The 22,093-nt window shown below is 38.2% G+C and overlaps 1 protein-coding gene across 4 annotated transcripts in view; it reads left to right on the top strand.

Moving 5' to 3' along the window:
* The window catches only part of LOC113118507 (voltage-gated potassium channel subunit beta-1), a 135,073-nt gene that overhangs the window by 33,144 nt on the left and 79,836 nt on the right, over positions 1 to 22,093 (top strand). The window contains exon 1 of one of the 4 annotated variants that reach the window (XM_026287744.1): positions 5,724 to 7,342. The exons of the other annotated variants lie outside the window; for them this stretch is intronic. Within the exon in view, the coding sequence (XP_026143529.1) occupies positions 7,131 to 7,342 (212 nt within the window). The 5' untranslated portion in view covers positions 5,724 to 7,130. Of the gene's footprint in view, positions 1 to 5,723; positions 7,343 to 22,093 lie in introns of those variants that run through there. 4 annotated transcript variants of the gene reach the window in all.

The raw sequence follows: 22,093 nt of genomic DNA, 5'->3' as shown, positions 1-22,093 counted from the left end.
GTAAATTTATGGATACTGTAGCTACTGTGAACAAATGTATTCATGGTATATGGTGTTTTCTAGAGTGGACAAATGTATTTTCATGTATGGTACATCAGCTTCACCAATTACAATACCTCAGTAGAAGTGCTGTTTTTATGTATTATTCTATTTAACCCTTTTTTTACTGATATGTATGACCTTGAGTTGAAGCCATAGATATTGTAGAGGTACCTCAGCGCTTTCATCTGTCACTTACAATTTATGCCATCATAAAAAAAACACAATGATGTATAAAGAGGAAGTTACAGTATATAGAAATATGGGACAAAGTCACCAAAGCCATGTTGGTATTAATGAAAAAACACACTGAGAAATCATGGCGGGAAATGGCTTTTAAAGCTTTGTCTTTTGTAGTGGACGCCAGCATCTGAGGGTTCACTGTATTGAGGATTGTGTTTACAGGATCAATGACATTAAAGAGGGAGTGAGTGAGAAACAGAGATAAAGAGAGAAAGGGTCTCAGGGGAGAGATAATGAAGTTACGCAAGGTCAAAAAACAGGTAATTTAAGAAGCTCCCAAGGCGATGTGATTTGTTTTTTTCTTTAGAGGTCTTCCTGTTTCTGTCTGTGATCAAACTTTATACATTTCCCAATACTTCCGTCTTCATTTCTGTGCAGTAATAAAAAGCATTCACAAACCAGTGGTTTTCATTGCTGCAAAGAATCATCTTTATACTCTGTCCTCAGACACTTGGTTTTACACACATTTCTTCCTCGACACACCAGCAGCCATTCTCATTTACCCCAGCAATTTTCCAGCAAGGTTGCCATAGTGATATGAAATAAGTAAAACTGCATAACAGATTTCTCTAATGTATGGCATCTGTCATTTTGCTGGTGGGAATATGGTTGTTGTGAAAGATCTGTTTGTGTTGATTGAAAGGGGTTAAGAAATAAATAATATAGAAATGGTTTAAGAATGAAAATGAAATGGAAATTGTCATCATTTAATCACTCTTGTGTTTTTCCAAACCTATATGAGTTTCTTCTGCTGAAGACAAAACAAGTTGCAACCAAATGGTAAATGGTAGCTATTGACCTACATAGATATTTATTATTATTATTAGTTTTATTGTTTAATTTAATTTAATTTAATTTAATTTAATTTAATTTAATTTAATTTAATTTTTTAATGGCCCAACTACAGTAATTATACACAAAAAATAGAATTAGTATGCATAGATTTAATATAAATGTTTTAATTTTATTTAATTAGATTTTATGTAAAATGTAAGTTAATTTAAAAAGTAATTTAAACTAATTCTTTAAATTATTCTAAGTAGGTACTGTAGTTTTGTGTGTCGCATGAGGACACCAAGACATTTTACACTGATGAACAGATCAGAACAGTTTTTTCAGTGCTTAATGAGGCACCAGGAGATTAAACATCTTAAACTCTGAGTCTGAGTAAAATGCTCTTTTTTTTATTGAGCTGAACTGAAGAATAATATTTGCCTTTGCTGTAAGATTGCATAGAAACAGACTCCAGTCTTCACTTCACTTCATTTTTCATGGAGTTTAATGTTCATGCATGTCCTAAGGCACAGTGTTTGTGTGTGCATAAATGGGTTAGGTGTTCACAGAGTGCTGCTGAGTGAGTGTCTATCTGTCCTCCCACACTGAGGAGAACTGAAAGAGATTCTGCCTGCCCTTCGGTCTTTTTCACCTCATTTTACACTACGTCGCACCAGGGTCCAAATGTGCCCTTTCTCACACATACTGTACACACAACAGCGAATAAAACTAAGGCATTGTGCCTTGAGGGTTTAAGTTTGTTTGTAAAATTGCAAAAAATTAAATATAAAAAACAATGGATGAATCTAATGTGGCAAGACTGTAGCAAATACAGTCCATTCTTCTAGTGGGCAGTACCATTCACACCATTCACTTCCCATAAATGTTTTATTAAATCCTAAGCACAAATATGACAATATGTTAACAGGACTAAGGACAATCAGTGGTTTTTGGAAATCTTGCTATAGCTAATTGTTTCAAGCCTCGTTTGTATTAAAATTAGGTCTGTCTACACTTTTCACTTGCCCTGCACATTATAAGATTATCACAGTCAATATTACCCACAATCATCTGGTGTTTATGCAGTCAGTAACTGGATACACAATGTACCCAATGGTCCCTGTTGATTTGGGAATGCGGAAAAGTCAATAGTGCCTCAGCCTTTGGGATCATACCAGGAGTTTTTAATTATTCAAGCTTCAAAATGTACTCCATAATCTCATTAGTTTAGTCAAGCAGTGAGGTATGGGTGTCTGGAAATAAATAGGCTTTTCAGACACCAGGGATAATGATGGCATCCAAGGTTATGTAATGGTGGCCCTGTAAGGGTTATTTGCCACTCAGGTGAAACTGTCATGCATATAGTTCACTGACATACATATAAACAACATGTCAATGTTTTGTATTGGTCAAGTAGCATTGTTAAAAAAAATAACTGCTTTACTAGTATAAACCTGATATGCTGCATGAGTGGTTCATGATTGCACGGGTTCTACATTCACTTTCCTTAAATGCACAAGAAACAGGGCAGGTTATCGCTGACCTTGCTGTCATTTTAGACATGTCACATTCACATTCTGCTAGTTGTGTCTCTGTGCAAGGTCTTGGCTTGTCTGCATGGCTGTAACAACCTTGAGAAAGAAACTGGCTAAGATTCCTAATCCATTCTAATAAATGAGATCAAGGTGACTACAACCAAAGATGCTGGCGACAGAGTGGAAACGAAATAGTCATTTGTGTGTTTTGAGCATCCATATTCAATGATTTCTTGTGCAAATGCATTGTTCTAGAAGTATTTGGACACTTAAGTCACACTTAAATGTTATTATTGTTTAACACAAATGAACACCACATTCAGTCTTGTATGCCCACTGTTTAATCAGTTTATTTGATCAAAAGCACAGTAATATTTTTAAATGTTATTACAATTTAAAATAATAGTTTTATGTTTTAATATACGTTAAACTGCAATGTATTCCTGTGATAGGAAAGCAGCCATTACTAAAAAAAGGGGGCAAACTTTTGGATGCAAGTGTACTTTTTGTCAGAATTATTCAAAAGTTTGTAGTTTGATTTATCTTTTAAAACTGAGGAAAATATTTTTGTGATTTACTGAAAAAATTAATAATAGTAAAATAAAATAAAATAAAATAATGATTGTAAATTCCACTTGCAACAACGTTGTTTTAGTGTGGTAACCAAATACTTCTCAGAAAAACACTGTATATTTGCCAAAGTATAAACATTATAGACCCAAAAAAGCTCCATGGCAAATAAATGGCTTTTCCTGTGGGAAAATTGCTGTAAACTAACATCTCAATCTTTCCCATAAGTAAATTTTTTTAACATGCATTTTCAACCAATCAGAACTCAAGCTTAAGTTATTATTCTCCAGTGAAAAAAAAGCCTTTCCCCAGTCACATTAGCAGAGAGATCAAATATGTCAGTGCTGTTGAGGTCAGGGAGAGGACAGAGGGATCTCGTCATACTGTGTTGCCATGTCTCTGATGCCATCTCTATTGCCTGCATAGTAATTATCATCATTGGCGGACAGGTTCTGATGCAAATCAAACACTATTGTGTTTCACGTCTTTCAGTGATTGGTCGATCACCACCACCTCCACACCACTCAAAAGAAGTCCTCTGACTCACGTACACCTGGACGCTCAGCTACTGATTGAGTATTTATGGTGTGAAATGGTCTGTGGAGTGTAGCTCATCAGGAGAGTCGCAGCATTTTAACGGAATTTTTGAATACAGTGGTCCACAGCATGAGTGGTTAATGTACCTCATCTGTAATTGTGCCCCTCTTCAAATATGTCCTGCTATTACCATTTATCACATGCAGAAACATTGGAGCCAACGCTCATATGCGAGTGCCAAAATGGCTCAAAAGGGTGTCGTACGGCCCAAAGAACGATCCAGAAAAAAAAAGGGACACAGTTGAGGTTGCTGGCCTGTGCAGTAATTGTTCTGTGATTCGTGTGGGTGGCAAAAATTGGATGGGAGAAATTAGATGGGCTGTCATGGCACTAGTTCACATGTTAATCGCAATAAATGTTTAGCAGTTAATGCTTGATTCTGAAGAAGAAAGAGAGGGTGAGAAACCTAGGGACAGTTTGAAGCTTAGCTGACTATTACGGAGCAATACAACAGATGTAACTGCTGCTAATGTGAAAAACAAAAAAGCCTTTTGTGGAAACATTTTAAATGAAACTTATTCCACTCGCTGTGGTTTCCATAGACACAGGCAAGTACTGTGTTTCTTAGTATCCTCTTGAAGAGCTTCCTGGTTTAATTAGAAACTTCGAGCGAGTGGTAAGAGTCATCAAATTTTCATCATGTGAAACCAAGAGTGTGATCTCTTGTCGATCAGTAAATTTACTCATAAGAGGCGGAAGAGGGCTGGAGATTGCAGTTGAAGGCATTTTGGCAGGGAGTACTTAACTGGCTGTCGGGATGCTCACAAGCTCAGCAGTAACATCCAGTTTTACAAGGGAGACATTGTCCCCGAAGAACTTTAGGTAATGCTAAGAATACTGTACAGGCACTGGGGAGTCATATATTAGAGTGATTCCAGATCTGGAGCTTCAATTAGCACTCCAGCACTCAAGCTGATGTCAGTTGATTTGTAATGAATTTAAATGAGGTCAGAATAGTGTCAACCGTCTCAAAGTAGCTAGTACACTAGAATTAATAACAGAGACTGTCGTGTCTCCTTTCATTTGTCTCAAATGTGTATGTTGGCTGTTTGTTTGATTATATATGTGTGTGTAGGTCTGTAGGTTTGTGTTGTGCTGAATATACCCCCTTTACACAAATATCTACATAACACCAAATAAATTACACACTGAAGCAATACATTTATTGTTTTAAGGTTAGTCACATTGAAAAACAGTGTGGGTCTACTTTATTTTACAGTACATGTACGATAAAAGAACTGGTAGAGCACTGCGCTAGCATGCAAGCAAGCGCAAGGTTGGGGGTTCGATTCCCCGGGAACACATGATATGTAAAAATTGATAGCCTGAATGCACTGTAAGTCGCTTTGGATAAAAGCGTCTGCTAAATGCATACATTTATTTTTTTAATTTTGAATTCACTACATTTACCATGCTGACATTGTCAGGTGACCTTACATTAGTCAACTTTTTTTTTTTTAATCAAATCTTTTTACTTTTTATTTATTTTATATATACAGGTATTTTTTGTTTTTTTACTGTTTTTATTTATTTGTTTGCTATTATATTGAGGATTATTAATTTTCATTTACCCACACTGCTTTTCTCATAATACATATAGTATGGAAGTAGATGGATTCGGATGAAGGGAATATTCATTTTTATTTTCCTAAACAAACCTCCCATCTGCAGTTGATTGAACAAACATATAATTCTACCTTAAACTGTCAATGTTGGTTGAGTCAGTGTTGCTGGTTGGGATATTCAAACAAACAGACCAATGTTTTGATAATGCCACAATGCATTGTAGTAAGTTGTAATTAGGGTTTGTTATTGTTTGGGTTTTTGATACCAGTGCCAAATTGATACATGATAAAATGGTACCTGAACCGATACTAAAAACAAAACCAAAAAATGGTACACTGGAGAAAAACATTAATTATCTTGTATCTGAGTCACATTTCTTTTAAGAGAAGTTTTATTTTTCATATATAATGTCTGTTTCAATCATACTGGACAACAGAGGGTGCACTTGTGCAGAAACTCCACATATGCATCACAGGACTAATAGAACTCATGACGTTCCAGGAAATTACATCGGAATGTGAAAACAACATGGACGCTAACGTTACAACAAATATGTTGGATTTGTATTATCAGAGCTTTCCGAAATTGCGTTGAATGCAGTATTACTTATGATTGCAGTATAATTTAACTACCAATCATTGTGCAGTGATGATGCTCCTTACATGCGTTTCAGAGCACCAGTGGGTGAATATTTCAGCTGACAGCTCAGGCATTTAAGTAAGGCACTGAAAGTGGTAACAATCATAAAGGGTTTTGGTACCCAGTCCTAGTAGTAATCAGCCATCAAATATCTTATTTTTTAGTGGGTTTTGCATATTAAGCTGTGAAACATGAAAGTATTTTAACCTAAAATTACATACTTCACCTTAAAAGGGCTTGAATATGTTTTTAACCTCAATGTTACCTTCAAAATATCTTTTAACGGCTTTCAATTTAGCATTTGTTGGTTTCATGCTTAGCGCTGAAAGAGTGTTGAACTCATGTGTGCACAGGTGCACGAAACATTGCACTTGGTCTGTGTCACAGATATTACACTCCACAGCAGTGGAGCAAGAGCGCGATACGCTGGAAAAGAAAGAGAGCGAGGCAGATAAAGGGAGGTAGAGAGCGCTTTAAACAGACGTGGACGACTACCTACTGCTCATTCCCCCAGAGCTGTAGCGCAGATGAAGCATCACTGCTGAGCTCACCAAAAAAAAAAAAAAAAACAGATCTAAATAGAAAAGAGAGGAAAAAACAGGGAAACAGAGAAAGAAAAAGCAGGTCAGAAGCTCATTAAAAGCTTGAATTATCATCAGCTGTAGGAAGTGAATGAATGTGTGTGAGAGAGAGTGTAAGAAAAGAGGAGGACCTCAGAAGAGAGGAGAGAAGTGTCAGCAGAGCTGTGGATTTATGCTGTCCGATCTTGACATCGCTCCCTCCTTTCCTCCTCCTCTCCTCCCCCCTTCAGCAGGCGGGCTTTTTGTGGCTGACCATGCGAGGATCCTCTCAGTGCCACGGGAATCTCCTCTCCACCTCCGGACAGTTCTGCAGCTCTCGTTCTGTGGCTCACTGACCCCGATGCAGCCTTAGTAGTTGTATTTTTCACGAGGGAACGTCTTGGACAAGGAGCAACACAACTTTTGGACTGTGCAGACGTCTCCTTTTTCCTTGTGCTCAATAATTGATGCGGTTTCCCTGTTGCTGCTTTGACTGTAATCACAAGACGGGATCAGGGAGGAAGGTCGGGACTGTGACCCCTGCATGATCCCTCAGTGTGTCCTCTCTGTGTTGTAGACTGTATCTTCTTCATCCACCTCATCCAGCATGCAGGTCTCCATCGCTTGCACAGACCACAACCTGAAGGGTCGAAATGGGGACCATGGAAAAACGAACACCACCAGCCCCAACGTGGTGAACGCGGCACGGGCAAAGTTCCGCACAGTCGCCATCATCGCCCGGAGCTTCGGCTCTTTTACCCCACGCCACCACATCTCCCTCAAAGAGTCCACCGGCAAGCTCACCGGCATGAAGTACCGGTATGTCTCTCTCTCCCTCCTTAACCACTTTCCTTCATTTCCATTTCGTCCTTCCATTGATCCCTTCACCTGTGGCTTTTACTCTTGCTGGAATGGTGAATGGAGAACTGGATCCTCTCAAACTCTTTTGAGATCAGAAGATCAGTATTAGCTGCTTGCTTTGACATGATGTTTTGTATGAATTTTTGGTCCAGGTGATATATTTGTCACTGTCCATCACTTAAAAGATGTTACTGTTCATCACAGATAGAGTGTTTCATCAGTATGATATATGGGTTTGACCCACTCTTGATCTCTTTGCTCCGTTCATCTTTGTTAGCTGAGCTCGCTCTGTTAGCTCTGAGTTCCTCAGGACAAACAAACCATAATTTTTTTCTATTCCATATTTACATTCAAGGATGCACAGTTCTCAGATTGACGCTTCATTACATGCTGGGAATATCCAGAGAGTTGATTCTTTGGAGTGTTTCCCCTCTCCGTTCTAGTAGAGCACAATTGTAGGTGTTTTGTTCTTTGATTATCCATGATCATTTTCTATATGTGATGTTGCTTGATTTGATGCAATATTTTCAGTGATTTCAGGGTATTTTCTACCTTCTCTTCTGCACATGTTCTGGACTCTGGTGGGATGTGCTGTGCGAGTGTGCGCAGGTGCCTAATTGCAGAATAAACGTTTCTAAATGCAAATGTTATGTGGACCACATTAGAGTCGTTCGCCTGATGTCCTGTATCAGCACATCACACACAGAATGTTAAAGCAGTGGTCATGCTAGGCTTAATTACTTTGTTACCCTGAAATGGTGATGGCTCTAGGGTTTCTGATTTTAATAATTTACAAATAATAATAATAATAATAAATGTACTATGCACTTTATTTTCCTGCAACATAGCAAACACTGCAGCTTTGATATTTGGACTTTTGCACAAAGTGAAGAGGTTAATTTGTGCTTTTTAGATCTATTGCTCAATCTTTATGCTACACAATTGTCCTCTAGGGGCAGTTCCTTCATGCTTGTACTGTACCTTATTTACCCCAACAAGCTAATAGTAGCACCTTATAAGGTTACATATTACTACTCTGAGGTACTAATATGCATATTTTAGTGGAACAGAGTTGTCCCTTTATGGGTACTGCTACTGTGACAAGCTGTTATAACTACAAAGGTAAAAAAAAAAATTGTGAATCGAGTTCAACGAATGTAAACTTTGGTACACATAAGTATGAAAATTAATGAAAATGTCTAAGTGAAAGGATATACAATGAGAAAAATTAAGGGCATGACTCGATTTTATCCATTGGGAATTGATTGGAATGTCAGAAGTGACAGGGGGTTGAACCCGACAGGGTTTATTACAGGAGATTGGAAAATTTGACTTTTGGCAAGGTATTACATTTTGATGAAAGAATTATGAAGAAAAGCATTTGTCTTTGAAAAAAGCATGCACTGAACCAGGCCCAGTAAGATCAGGAAGGTGTATTAGGAAGGAAAATATAATTAGTGATATTGATTATTCGTTAATATTACGTTGTATTTGTCTTATCTTATCTTATCTTATCTTATCTTATCTTATCTTATCTTATCTTATCCTATCTTATCCTATCTTGTGTTTCTTGTCTTGTCTTGTCTTATGAATCTGAGATGACATGCTTTCTTTAGAAATAAGCTCAAGCAGCCATTGAACCCAACCAAACAGACATTTTGTTGTTGTTGTTTGTATTTGATTGCTATAAGTACCTGTGTATAGCAGATGTACCAAATTTGAACAAGTGTGTGTGTGTGTGTGTGTGTGGTGAGTTTGGTGGTGTGTATCTGACAGTATACAGGCTGTAATGTCTTCTCTTTTGTTCCTTCTTCTAATCCTTTAAAGTCACTCCCCAGGGATTGTTGACCTCAGACCAGCCCTGTCATTTCTAGAGATAGATATTTTGGTCATTTTGTCTGCCTGAGTACTCAATAGATAACTAAAGTACTGAACTAAGTACATTGGGATGAAGAAAGAGTTGAAAGAGTTTTTGTTTTCAATTTAAATTATTTTGCTTTAAAAGAATAATTTTATAGCATTCTATAGATATATTTATCATGTCGGTGAAGCGCTCCTGCTCAAGACAGAAATCACATCCTGTTGTTTTCCTTATTTTACAAAAGCACAACGTTTTGTTGATATAGTGAGTGCACACAAATAAAAGTAGACCCTTTGCAGTTCTAAATGATGTATACTCTTACCTTTATGAGCAAAAATTATGGCATATTTGTAAGTTTCCTCTATTATTAAAAATAAATCTAAATGCAAGTGATCCTGCTGGTGTGCTGCAAAGCATGCTTTAGCTTCCACACCCTGCACAAACGATTGGATATGCGCCCGACAGCGCTCATCTATCTAGGTGAAATGTTTAAATGAATACTGTGAAATGCATGAAGTGTTTTATGTCTGTTTATTTTAGTCAAGTCGTGTTGGTTTGAGAAGGCTAAATTGATCAAACATTATGACCAACTCACTGTCTACAAGGGCCAGGCGCATGCAGGGCTCTATTTGTTACCAAGTTTCAATTAATAATTGCCCCTGGTTCGGCGGGCCCCCAAACTGCCTGGGCCCATATGCTTCTCCATTCCCAGACACTATGCCACTGCATAGTCTCCTCTTTACAGCACATCCTGGTGCTTATATGGGTCTCAAACCAAGGTTTTAAGATTGAAAAAACCTGTGTTCTGTTCCATTTGGTTGCATTGCATGTAGCTGTTTGAAAGGAAGAACATGTCCTGTGTGTCGCCCTCTAATCCTCTCCAGACAGAGTGTTGAGTTGTTCTTCCCCTGAACTCAAAGTTCTCAATGTACAGTGTTGATACAACTTCTGGCTGATGAATTGCACCACAAGGTACTGATAAAAAATAACACTGTAATCAGTCACAAGCTAGTGTTGTTGTTACTTAATTTTAATAAGTGTTAAATGTTTGAAGTTGAAAAACATTTGTTGTTGCATCCAAGTGCTTGAGTACCCAACTTACCATAGTAGGGTTGCACAGCAGTGTTATTTTTATTTTTTATTTAGTTTTATTCTTAATATATATATAAAAAAAAATATATATATATATATATATATATATAAATCAGTGTTAATTCCAAATTCAGTGTGTTTTAATATTATTATTAGTTTCTCTTAAATATTTAGCTTTATTTTTATTTGAGTAATTTTATTTGTATTATTATTATTATGTTCTAATTTTTTTTCATCTGTAATATACATTACTTTATTTCAAAAATTATTTCAGTTAACATTTTTTAATAGTTGTAGTTAACACAGATATATTTTATAGATATGGAACTTCTAGAAGATATGTTAAAGGTCCCATATAACACATTGATATAATTTTTTTTATTGTTCTCTGATTTGTGAGTGTGTATGTTAAGTTTTATCTCAAAATACCCAACAGAATTTTTTTTGTAGCTTGTTGAAATTGCCACTTTTAGGGTATGAGCTGTTTATCTGTATGTCTCCTTTAAATGAAAATGAGCTGATGCTCCCGCCTCCCTTCTCAGAAGAGTGCGGAGCTTCAAGAGCTTATGCTTGCGGTGACCGTGTTACTGATCCTCACATTGCTTCCAAATGGTTTTTAACTGCCACATTCCTATTTACAATCATTCTAGTAGCACGTGAAGGCAGCATAAGTGAAAACAGACACAGACAATGTTAGCTTTAGCAACAAGAGAGAACTGAACTCACTCTCAGTCTATGGAGACTCCTATGTTCGTTGGTGCATCCCGACACGCAACACTCTTTGGCGCTGGCATTGTATCTCCAGCAGCTACAGAAAGAGAACAGTAATGGCGGACCGCTGCATCATATCTTCTGGCTGATAACTGATAAATAGCCAGTACTAAAATTCTATAACTTTATCTAAATATACAAATTAAGTGATACAAATTAATTAATAAATGACTTGTTTGTTATGTGTGGTGCTGTGTTTTGTGTGTTGAAGCTGCTGTGAAAAAAATAAATAATAAATGCATTTCCTGTAAAGGATCAATAAAGTATTAGTCAATCAAATGTAGGCACTATAGCATTATAATGTATAATTTGAAAGTAGATATTGATCTTAAGATTTGATAATGATTACATTTAACAGGGTTATTCAATTATTTAAAAGTTAACTTTAAGTTTCATATTGAATACCCATTTAAATATGAAATTACATATCCAACATAAAAAGCTCTCTAATATGGGGGCGATAACCATGTATATTTTGAATCTCTAAAAATAATAGTCCCCTGGACAACAATGCAAACTGTATACCTCTAAAAGCCTAAACTGTTGTTCATCCTGTGGGAGCTTGTTAACACCCATTCTTAAACTGACTTCTGATCAAGGTTCCGATAATTATTGCTAGCTTTCAATAAAAATAAATAAAAATTCCCCCCCAGATCCAATGTCTTCATATCTACTACACATAGCACTGATGTATGATTGCTTCTGTCTCCTCCCCTCTCTCTCTCTCTTTTCTCTGCATATGTGTTGATAGTGATCTCTGTGTCGTTGACAGCCTGTCAGGACAGCATTAAAAGTGCAGGAGCGCATACTGATGCAACATACAGTGTATGAGTGAGCAGCAGATAGAGAAAGATTGGGTTTCTAGATGTTATACGTATAGCTCTGCATGTCCATCACAACTTCATTGTAAAGGCCTGACAGGGAGCTGAAAATGAGGAAGCTTTCTAATAATGCTCTCATTATACACGCTCATACGTGCTCACTCATGGGAAACATCAGAGGTCAGTGTGCTTCATTGTGTTTTTATGTTTAGTGCTGCAATAGAAACCCTGGAGACCCATTAGACCCATTTTTTCTCTCCACAGTAACTCCTTTTAAACGTTCATCACCAATCTTGAACATGAACTGCTGACTAAAAATACTGGATGAACATCTACATCTGGCACTTTAGAGTTAAAACCTAGCTCAGTGAAGTTAAAATCAGCTCCCAGACCAGGTCCAGCTTGATCAAACAGTGGCCAATTTGAAATGGTAAATTTAGAATGAGAGGAAGCGGCCAATCGTGACCAATAATTCTCTGGAAACCACTTACAAGTCAAAGAGGTTTAATAGCTTTTGAGGCAACCTTTGAAATGGATCCTGTAATGTAGCATGAATAGAGAACAGGTAAACATAGATTGATCCATTATGTGTCTGAACTGACCCTGAGGAAATGGTAAATAGAAAAAAAAAAATATTCGGGTATGAATATTCCATTTGTCATGGCTGACCTTTACAGGGATTTATAGGGAGGGAATGAAGAGCTTCTCTGTGAAGATCTCAAAGCAGGAGATCAGACTGAAAGGTCACAGTGATGAAATTCACCCAAAAGTTTCATTAAGCATCTTTAACATCCGTGAATGAAAATGAAGGTATCTTTAGAATGTAAAGGGGTTTAACAAAAACAAAGTATTTTGCTGGTAGATTTTAAAGGCCCTATAATACACCCGTCGCAATGCGTCGCAAGGCGCAACGCAAGTGTGTTTGCTAATTTCATTCCAGTCCGTTCGCATTTTCCCAGTGCTGGTCTAAAAAAGAGGTGTGTTCAGGCGCATTGCTGGCACAATACTATTTTAAGGAGCTGAAAATAAAGTCTGGCGCAATGTTTTTTCTTTGTTATTTAAAGAGCGTACACGCTGCTTATTAAACACATGGATGCACAGCAGCACACAAACATGCCAAATATTAAAAATTAAAGGATTGCAATGAATTTTTTTGTAGGCTAAATAAATAGGCTTTACACACACACACACACACACACACACACACACACACACATATATATATATATATATATATATATATATATATATATATATATATATATATATATATATATATATATATATATATATATGCCTACATGTCATAATGGATAGCCATCACATGTATCATCTCTGAGACACGTTCTGTCTTTGCGCTTCCCAAATTCCGCCGTATAAATAGCAAATCCGTCATGGCACGAGCGTAACTGGCTATTAAAGGGAATAGAAGATGAGACTCTGATTGGTTTATTGTATGTTACGCCCAAAAAACACCCATTACTCATTAAGAGAATAGGAATAACCCATTTAGACCATGCTCCTGGGTGCGCCAACCGTTTTTCCATTGTTAAAATAGCAAAAGTGGATTTGGACACACCCTGAGTGCACCTGTACCGTGCGCTTTACACTTTGCGTTTTGATCGTTAAAATAGGGCCCTAAGGATTAGAACTTTTCATCTGTAAGTAACCTACTGGCTGTTTTGATTGACAGTTCAGTTTAGAACTTTTAAAATTTGTTTGAACATTAAACTTGTCATAAATTGTCAATTCTATGAAATCAAGAATCTGTGATTTGTTAATTCACTTTAATTGTTCCTTAATTGACAAAAGTACAAAGAAAAGGTTTCCATTGTTTTCAATGACCATCTTAAATGTATTTTGCAAATATAAACAGATGTTGATGTTAATGGCTGCAACACACTCCAAAAAAGTTGGAACAGATGCTAAATAAAAGTGAAAAGGTTGTGGAATATACATGTTAAACTGTTTGAAACAGTCCACAATGAGCAGTTGAATTGGTAATAGGTGATCATACTCCATATCATATAAAAGGAGCATCTCAGTTTTTGCCAGCAAAGCCACTTTGTGCAAAACTTTATGAGATAAGTTCCAAACAAATCAAAAATCTATTTTCTCAATGCAAAATTGCAAATAATTTACTACTTTTACAAACTACCATATATTGTCAAAAGATCCAGGGAATCCAGAGAAATCTCAGTACACATATTATAAGACAGGAAACCTCAGGTCAATGTATATAACCTTTGAGCCCTCAGTAAGAAACCATCATGCTGCGGTGTTAATATATAGCCACATGCTCAAAAGTACTTCAGAAAATTACTCTCATTTACTATTCTGCCGTAAATTATATTCTCTGTAATGCAAAGACAAAGCTATACATCCATTCAATGCAGCGATGCCACCGGGTTCTTTGGGCCAGAGCTCATCTCAGACAGGCAAAAAGAATGTGTGGAATGTGTGCTGTGATCAGATGATTCCACATTTTAGCTTGTTCTTAGGAAAAACAAACATCTGTCATGGTAGGTGAATGGAATATGTGCAAAGATACCATTTACATGTATTGGGATTGTACAGACACATAACTGCCATCAAAATGATGTCTTTTGAAATCTTTTCTAGGTACTTTTGTCAATCAAATAAATGTTAAAGAAAATTAACATCACCAATTTTTGAGTCTTATCGCATTTTAGAAAATGTCCCAGCTTTTTGGAATTTGGGGTTGAGATTAGATTAGGATAGGGTAGATTAGAACAGGGTATTTTAATTAACAGCATTAACTATGATAGAACGTTTTCAAAAGCATTAAAAACCTTACTGACCCCAGTCTTTTGAATGGTAGTGTACAAATATCTAAATAAATTTGCAGGGCTTCAAAACAGTTGACCAACAACAACTCCATTTGACTCCAATATCAGTTCATTAATGATAACTCTTGGAGATAAACAAAATATTTATTAGAAGGCAGGCAGAACACACTGCTCTGCTAGACCACAGTAAACAGTAGAAGGAAACTTAGCTGTTACCTGGCAGCATAAGACACCCCAATACATAGAATAATCTATTTCTTATTTATCCAAAAGTAGGTTTAAAAAATTAGGTTTAAAAAATTAGGTCAAAAGTACACACACTAATGTTATATTATTCAATTAATAACCAAGAGCTCTGGCTACCTATTCTTCCCAATATAGTCATGCAGTTTTGATGTTGCTTTATAGCCGAGGTTAAAGTTTTAATTAATTATATTACATGTGGGTATTTCTTGACTCCTCTTCTTGATACTGAATACTTTCATATTTTATTTTACAGAACAACTAATTTTCTAGATCAGTTTTCTAATCATAAATACTTGTACACATAAAGTCTGGGTTTATTTAACATCTGTTTTCATTAAGTCAACATTGTTTCATACTTCATCAAATCTCTCTCTTGGTGTATCGGTATTTGGTGCAAACTGCTTGCCACTGGGGTCTTATTTTCTGCATGAGATCACTGAGTCACCTGACCTCACCTGACTGCAGCACTGAGGCAAAGAAAATAAGAGGCACCAAGACAATCAGCCAAACTTGCATCAAGAGTCAAGCTGATGAATAAATAATTAAATGCACGCTCACATAGTCTAACCAAAGTATGCACACATACTTTAAGGATGGCAGATAATAGGATTGTGAGTCAAGATCGAGGCTAATCCTGTTGCAATTCGCCTATCATCACAAAACCCAATTATTTTTTGGACCATAACAAAGCAGCTCTCAGAATTTGTTACAATATGTAGATCTTAATGATGGCTGTAACCTTTTTTAGAAAACATTAACCATGTGTGAAGACAAAAATGAGTACAAACATCCGGCTGAAATGTTTGGAATTGCTCATAAATTTATTATATTATAATTGTATTATATTATTTTATTAGAATCATAATTAAACTGTCAAGAGTAGCAGATAGGACCCAAATACAAGACAGCCAGGCTAGCACAAAAAAAAACTTTTATTAAACAAAGACACACAAAGTAAAACAAAGCAGGGGAAAACTTAATTGGCACACATGAACGGCCAGGAGAACCACAATCAACGACATGAACAACAACGAACCAACATAAGACTGCAAACACAAGGAGATCAAGTAGGGCACACCAGCAGAATACCCCCTCCCTTAAGGAGCGGATTCAAGATGCTCCTCCAAATGTCAAAGGAATTTCAACAGTGCAGAGCAGGTGGAGCTGAAGCCCACCAGGACAGAGCAGAGAACCACCACTTGAGAGGAGCTGAAGTGGATGTCGTCACCTTGGGAGGTTCTGTAGCAGAAGCTGCCGCCAGGGGAGAAACTGAAGCAGGCTCTGAAAGCTCCTGGAATGGAGCAGGCTATGGAGTGAACTCTGAGGGCTCCTGGCCTGGAGCGGGCTCTGTAGTGGAATCTGTGTGCTTCCAGACTGGAGCGGGTTCTGAGCCAGGCTCCTGGGCCAACAAGGCTGGAAGCCTAAATGTGGCCTGCAAAGCAGAGCTTGGGATCACAAACCGTGGAAACAGAGTAGGAACTCTTCTTCTCCAAGAATGAGTTGACCCAGGAATAGGCACAGACTGGGAGGTGGGAAGAACAGTGAGAGGAAGCCACTCATCCTGCAGCAGTTGCCTCTTCATTCCCTTGCAACAGTAGTCGACCACCTCCAGTAAGTCCAGGAATTTAAATGCCCCAGCTCTTTCTAATCAAAAGGGTCATCCAGTCCAGAGAGGAAGCAGAGGATGATGGTAAACTCTTTAAAAACCAATCCCTCATTAGTATCAAGGAGGCCTTGACCAAACCCCCCAGACCCAAAAAAAAAAAAAAAAAAAATTGTTCTGGTGGCATAATTGCCATTTTATGGTCAGGAAAAGATCTTGAGAGGCTGCTTCCTGCACGACAGGAAGAGGTACAAAATACTAGCACCCATACTAGCACTGGCTGACTGCTAGGTTCCAAACTGGTTGGTTAATTCTGTCACGAGTAGCAGACAGAACCAAAATGCAAGACAGCCAGGCTAGCATATAAAAGGAATTTTATTAAATAAAGACAAACAAAGCAGAGCAAGACAGCCAGGAGAAACACAACCAACAACATGAATGACAACAAACCAACACAGCACTGCAAACACAAGGAGAATAGGTAGGGCAGGTAATGAGGCACAATAGGTGAGATAACTGAAACAATAATGAGATCACAAGAAGGATGGGGTCAGACAGTGAGACAGGAGATCACATGGCACCAACAAACACACAACATGCCATGTGCTCACACAAAACACAGTGTCCTCTGGTGGCCGCTCTAGGGCACACCAGCAGCTGATGTATTTTTTAATCTAGAGCTTTGAGTACAAAGTTACACACTTTATCCATTAAAGTATCATTTGAATTGACTGGAGATAACTTGAAGCAGGGGAGTCATTTGTTGACTGTCATTTACAAAGTGTAAATGAAGAACATCTTGTTGCTTGTGGCCTCCAATGGCCCTGAAGCTAAAACCTTAAATTAGCCTGAGTAGTTTCCATGACAACATTTAGACTTTGAGGCATCTCACTTTGTAATTTTACTGGTTAGTTTCACATTATTGCCTCCTTCAAAAATGGAAATGTGTCTTGAAGGGATAGTTCACCCAAAAATGGTAAATCTACCATCATTTACTCAACCTAATTTTATTCCAAACATGTCTTTCTTTCTTCTGTGGAAATTTTGAAGAATGTTAATTACCAAACATTTGGTTACCATTGGCTTTCACTGGTAAATTGCATGATTCATTTCATCCTTTTGGAGGAGGGGAAAAAGAAACAACATAACTTTAATAATAACAATAATAATTAAAAAAAAAAAAAACGTTTCACTACTGTTCTTCAACAAATAGTCATTTAAATAATCATAAATCTGAGTGGTATAACCATGGTTCAGTTCCATTTGGTTTAATAGCCTCATATTGTTTACCAAATAACTGCATGGTCTTTCAAGAGCTTAGACTGTACATGAAGTATACAGTTTTTAAATGATTTGGGGTTGTTGAAGTAGGGCTGGATGATATGACCTAAAATCGAAATATTTATTAATTGAACATTTTACCTTGATTAAGATTATTTAATTTATTTATTTGGATTCATAGCTCACTGACAAGACTTGTAATGTAAATATTAAATTATTTTCTTTTACAATTGAATGATACAAACTATTTATGTTAATTTATTGATTATTTTGAACAATTGATATCAAAGATCACATTTCTTGAAATGAAAACGTATCGTGAAAAAATGTCACATTTCTGTCTTAGTGTAAATAAGGATATTTTTATATTAAAAAATATGAAAAAACTAATTTTTATGCTGATCTAGATGACTCTGCATTTTAGTTCTATGTTGCCTCCATGCCACTGAGTCTGGGCGGAGTCATGTGACTAGAAAAAATGGTATTATGTCTTTAAGGGGAAAGTCAGGGTTGCCAGTTTGGGCTGCTTTTTTTTAGTCTTTTTTTTTCTTCTGTTTTTTTAATAAATCGATTGCCCTTAGCATAAAAAGTCTGGTAAAATATGGTTGGGCTAGTGTTGGTCTAGTTTTGAATAGCAATTTGGCTTGTTTTGTTTCGTGAATCTGGCAACTTTGGGCAAAGTATCGATTTTAGGTCATATCATAATCATGATTAAAAAAACGAAATAATCAATGTAGGAGGTTCTGAAATCCGGTTTCAATTACTTATCGATTACTCATCCAGACCTATATTAGAGTCTTATTTCAGGAGATTAGATTGGTTGTTTTAATCAGAGTGGTCATGTTTAATGCTTACAGTACATCCTCTCCTATCTCTAGCTCCTGATCTTAGCATATACAGCATGTAGGATGGCCAGCTGCTATTGTCTGTTCAGAAATGAGAAAATTAAATGGATTCAATGCTATGGATGGTGACAGAACGCAGCCTGGGGTCTGATGGACATGTCTCTCACACCTCCTGGAGGTGATGGTGGGCTGTCATGTTCATCTCCCCACAGCACTGCCTGCCTCTCTTCATTATCTGCCCATTTGCTCCTGTCCTTTAACAAGCATTTCTGAGCTCCGTTCCCTCACTTCAATGTGAAATACCTCTTGTTTGGTTAAAATTGTTTTATAATGTTTTGTTTTGACTAATGACTTTGTCTTTATCTAAACCCATTACTGCGCAAAATAAAATGTTTCTTCAATATTGTGTTATGTGTGAAATATTGGAAAATAAGGCAGATAATTACCCAGCTCTATGGAATGCTTTTTTCTGATTGGTCAATCGGAGCATTCTGTAGTCTAATGACCACTAAAATGTTTTGACCTTTTCTCCCTGTCTTGGTTTATTTTACGATAATTATCGTCTGACTGTTTGTTATCCCTTATATAGACATTCTAGTGAACATAAAACCTCCAAACTTGGTGGCAAGTGTGAGATTTTAAAACACAGTATTTTGAGCATAGACAGTTATTTTAGTACTTTTTTTTTAAAAAAAATGTATATGGCCATTCCTGTTGTGTTGTTTGTTAGCACCATTATACTTTTGGGGGATCCCAAGCTGGCAAGATTTCATTTTACTCCTTAAAACTGCTCTTCAGGGAGAATGATGAGCTGACATTAAACAGACTGCAATAATCACTGCACATTTCTTCATCTATGTTTGCAAAGGATCTTAACAGTAAAATAAAAGCTGCCATTTAGGGGGAAAGGATGGAAAAATTAAAAATGTTTTTGGATGAACAATAAGAGGTAAATTATAAAGACCAATAATTTAAAGTAAAGCCACAACAAAATGAGAGAGAGAGAGAGCGAGAGAGAGAGAGAGAGAGAGAGAGAGAGAGAGAGAGCAAGCAAGCAGTAGTGTCTTTTAAATATGCCCTCATGCCTTTGTAATAATGGAGTTGTTTAAACGTGTTTTCCTGATCAAAGATTGGCTCAACCTGAGCTCAGTCTTCATGCTCACAGATAGGAGAAAATGATCAAACCCTTTAGACACTCTTCCTCAATGAATAGCTTTAAAGCTGCAGTAGGGAACTTTTGTAAAAAAAATATTTTTTACATATTTATTAAACCTGTCATTATGTCCTGACAATAGAATATGAGACAGATAATCTGTGAAAAAAACACAGAAAAAAAATCACAGATTTGAGCCTCTGGCTCCTCTCAGTGCTCCTATGCCATTTGCAGAAAGTCATCTGCTCCCGGTGAAAAACAACCAATCAGAGCTGCGGTCCGTAACTTTGTGTTCAAAATGTAGAAAAATGAACATAATAAGCGAGTACACCATGAATCCATTTTCCAAACCGTGTTTTTAGCTTGTCCTGAATCACTAGGCTGCACCTATAATAAGTGTTTATATTCGGACTATTTCAGATTGCTTCGGGGGTACTGTGGCGGAGTAACCCAGTACCTTTGTGATTCTTCATAGACATAAACAGAGAAGATGCAAGACGCAAGCAGTTCTGTTTATTAACCGCTAGAGCGTCAAAAGTTCCCTACTGCAGCTTTAAGTCTGCTATGGTAGAAACCGGAAATTAGTCTTCCTGATTGAATGGATAGTTGGAGGTGGGGAGGAGTAAGTATATGCCTAAATACACCAAACACTGGAAATTTCACTATATTTCACCTATATATCTGTGTTGTCCACCCTATGGGAAACCAGAATGAAACAGTCTTGTGCTCAGATGTCTCAGTTGGAAACAGAACACCGAAGTTGAACTCATTAGCTAAAGTGGTCTGAATGTGTTTGTGGTGTGTGTGTGTGTGTGTGTGTCTGTGTGACTCAGGTATACCCAACGTTATGGGGACAGAATGTTCCCACAAAAAATAACAATATCCAAAATAATTTTCCTTGTGGAGATAATGTTGGTCCCCATGAGTAAACAAGCTTTTAAATCAAGCAGAATTATATATATATATATATATATATATATATATATATATATATATATATATATATATATATATTGTCACGGGAGGAGCACAAGACAGACACAGTGGGCGTGGCGTCAGGCCTCGGAGAGGCTTTTATTAACAGAAATCATAAAACAAAGGGAATAAAAGTGGCCAAAAGGGGGAAAGTGTCCAAAATAACAGGGAATCTGGTGTCCTCGTTGTGCTGCGGGGTTTGTGTAGGTCGGGCAGTGTTCATCAAGGAAGGGTCCAGGCAAGGGGCGGAGTCCGGCGGCCGCACGCGCTCCCCTCCTAGGTCCGGGGCGCGAGGGGCGGCGGCTTCTCCTAGCGGCCGCGTCTCTCTCGTTGGCCGCGGCGCTGGTAGGGGATGGACGGCCCGGCATCCTGGCCCGTCGGCCGTGTAAACGGGTGCGGTTCTCCTCCGGATCGCGGGTCCGGCTGCTCACGTCTCTTGTGGCGCGGGAGTCCCTCAACGCACCCTTCCTGGACCCACGAGGACACCAGTGTGCATGCACGGGGAAGAGACCGGTCTCCTGAGGATAGGCGCGTTGGGCTTTTAAACAGCGGCGGTAATGAGGCTCCACTTCCTTCAGGTGTGCCCCATCACACGCCGCCAGCCCTGACTCGTCCAGCGCCCCTCCTCTCACACACCCACTCCAGTCGGGAGCCTGGTGAAGGGCGGCGATTTAGGACGGGGTGCCGGTGACAATCAGGGAGGAGGCAGTTGACTCGTCACATTCCCCCTCCCAAGCGACATCCCCGTCATCAGGGCGCCGCCCACACGGGAGTGCTACCATCCTCAACCAGGCTCCAAACGGTCGGAGTGGGCGGGGATTCCTCTCCGGGCGGTCCTCCCTCTCGCAGCGCACCGGAACAGGGACAGAGAAACCGGGTTTTAGTGACAGCCTCAACCAACCACAGGGTAAAATGACAATAACAGAAGTCACTTACCCTTTTTGTGGCTGGGAGGCTGTCCCCAGTTTTCCTCCGTCCCAGTCCGGGTTCTCATGAACGTTTGCAAGCGAGAGGGAGTGACGTCACCAGATGTTTCCCAACTGCGCTGTCTAGGCTCCGCCTTGCCCGCATTCTCCACCAGTGTCACGGGAGGAGCACAAGACAGACACAGTGGGCGTGGCGTCAGGCCTCGGAGAGGCTTTTATTAACAGAAATCATAAAACAAAGGGAATAAAAGTGGCCAAAGGGGGAAAGTGTCCAAAATAACAGGGAATCTGGTGTCCTCGTTGTGCTGCGGGATTTGTGTAGGTC

Source organism: Carassius auratus, chromosome 18 (assembly GCF_003368295.1).
Source record: "Carassius auratus strain Wakin chromosome 18, ASM336829v1, whole genome shotgun sequence".
NCBI lineage: Eukaryota > Metazoa > Chordata > Actinopteri > Cypriniformes > Cyprinidae > Carassius > Carassius auratus.
The sequence above is the reverse complement of the archived record's forward strand: the minus strand, read 5'-3'. Positions and strand labels throughout refer to the sequence as shown.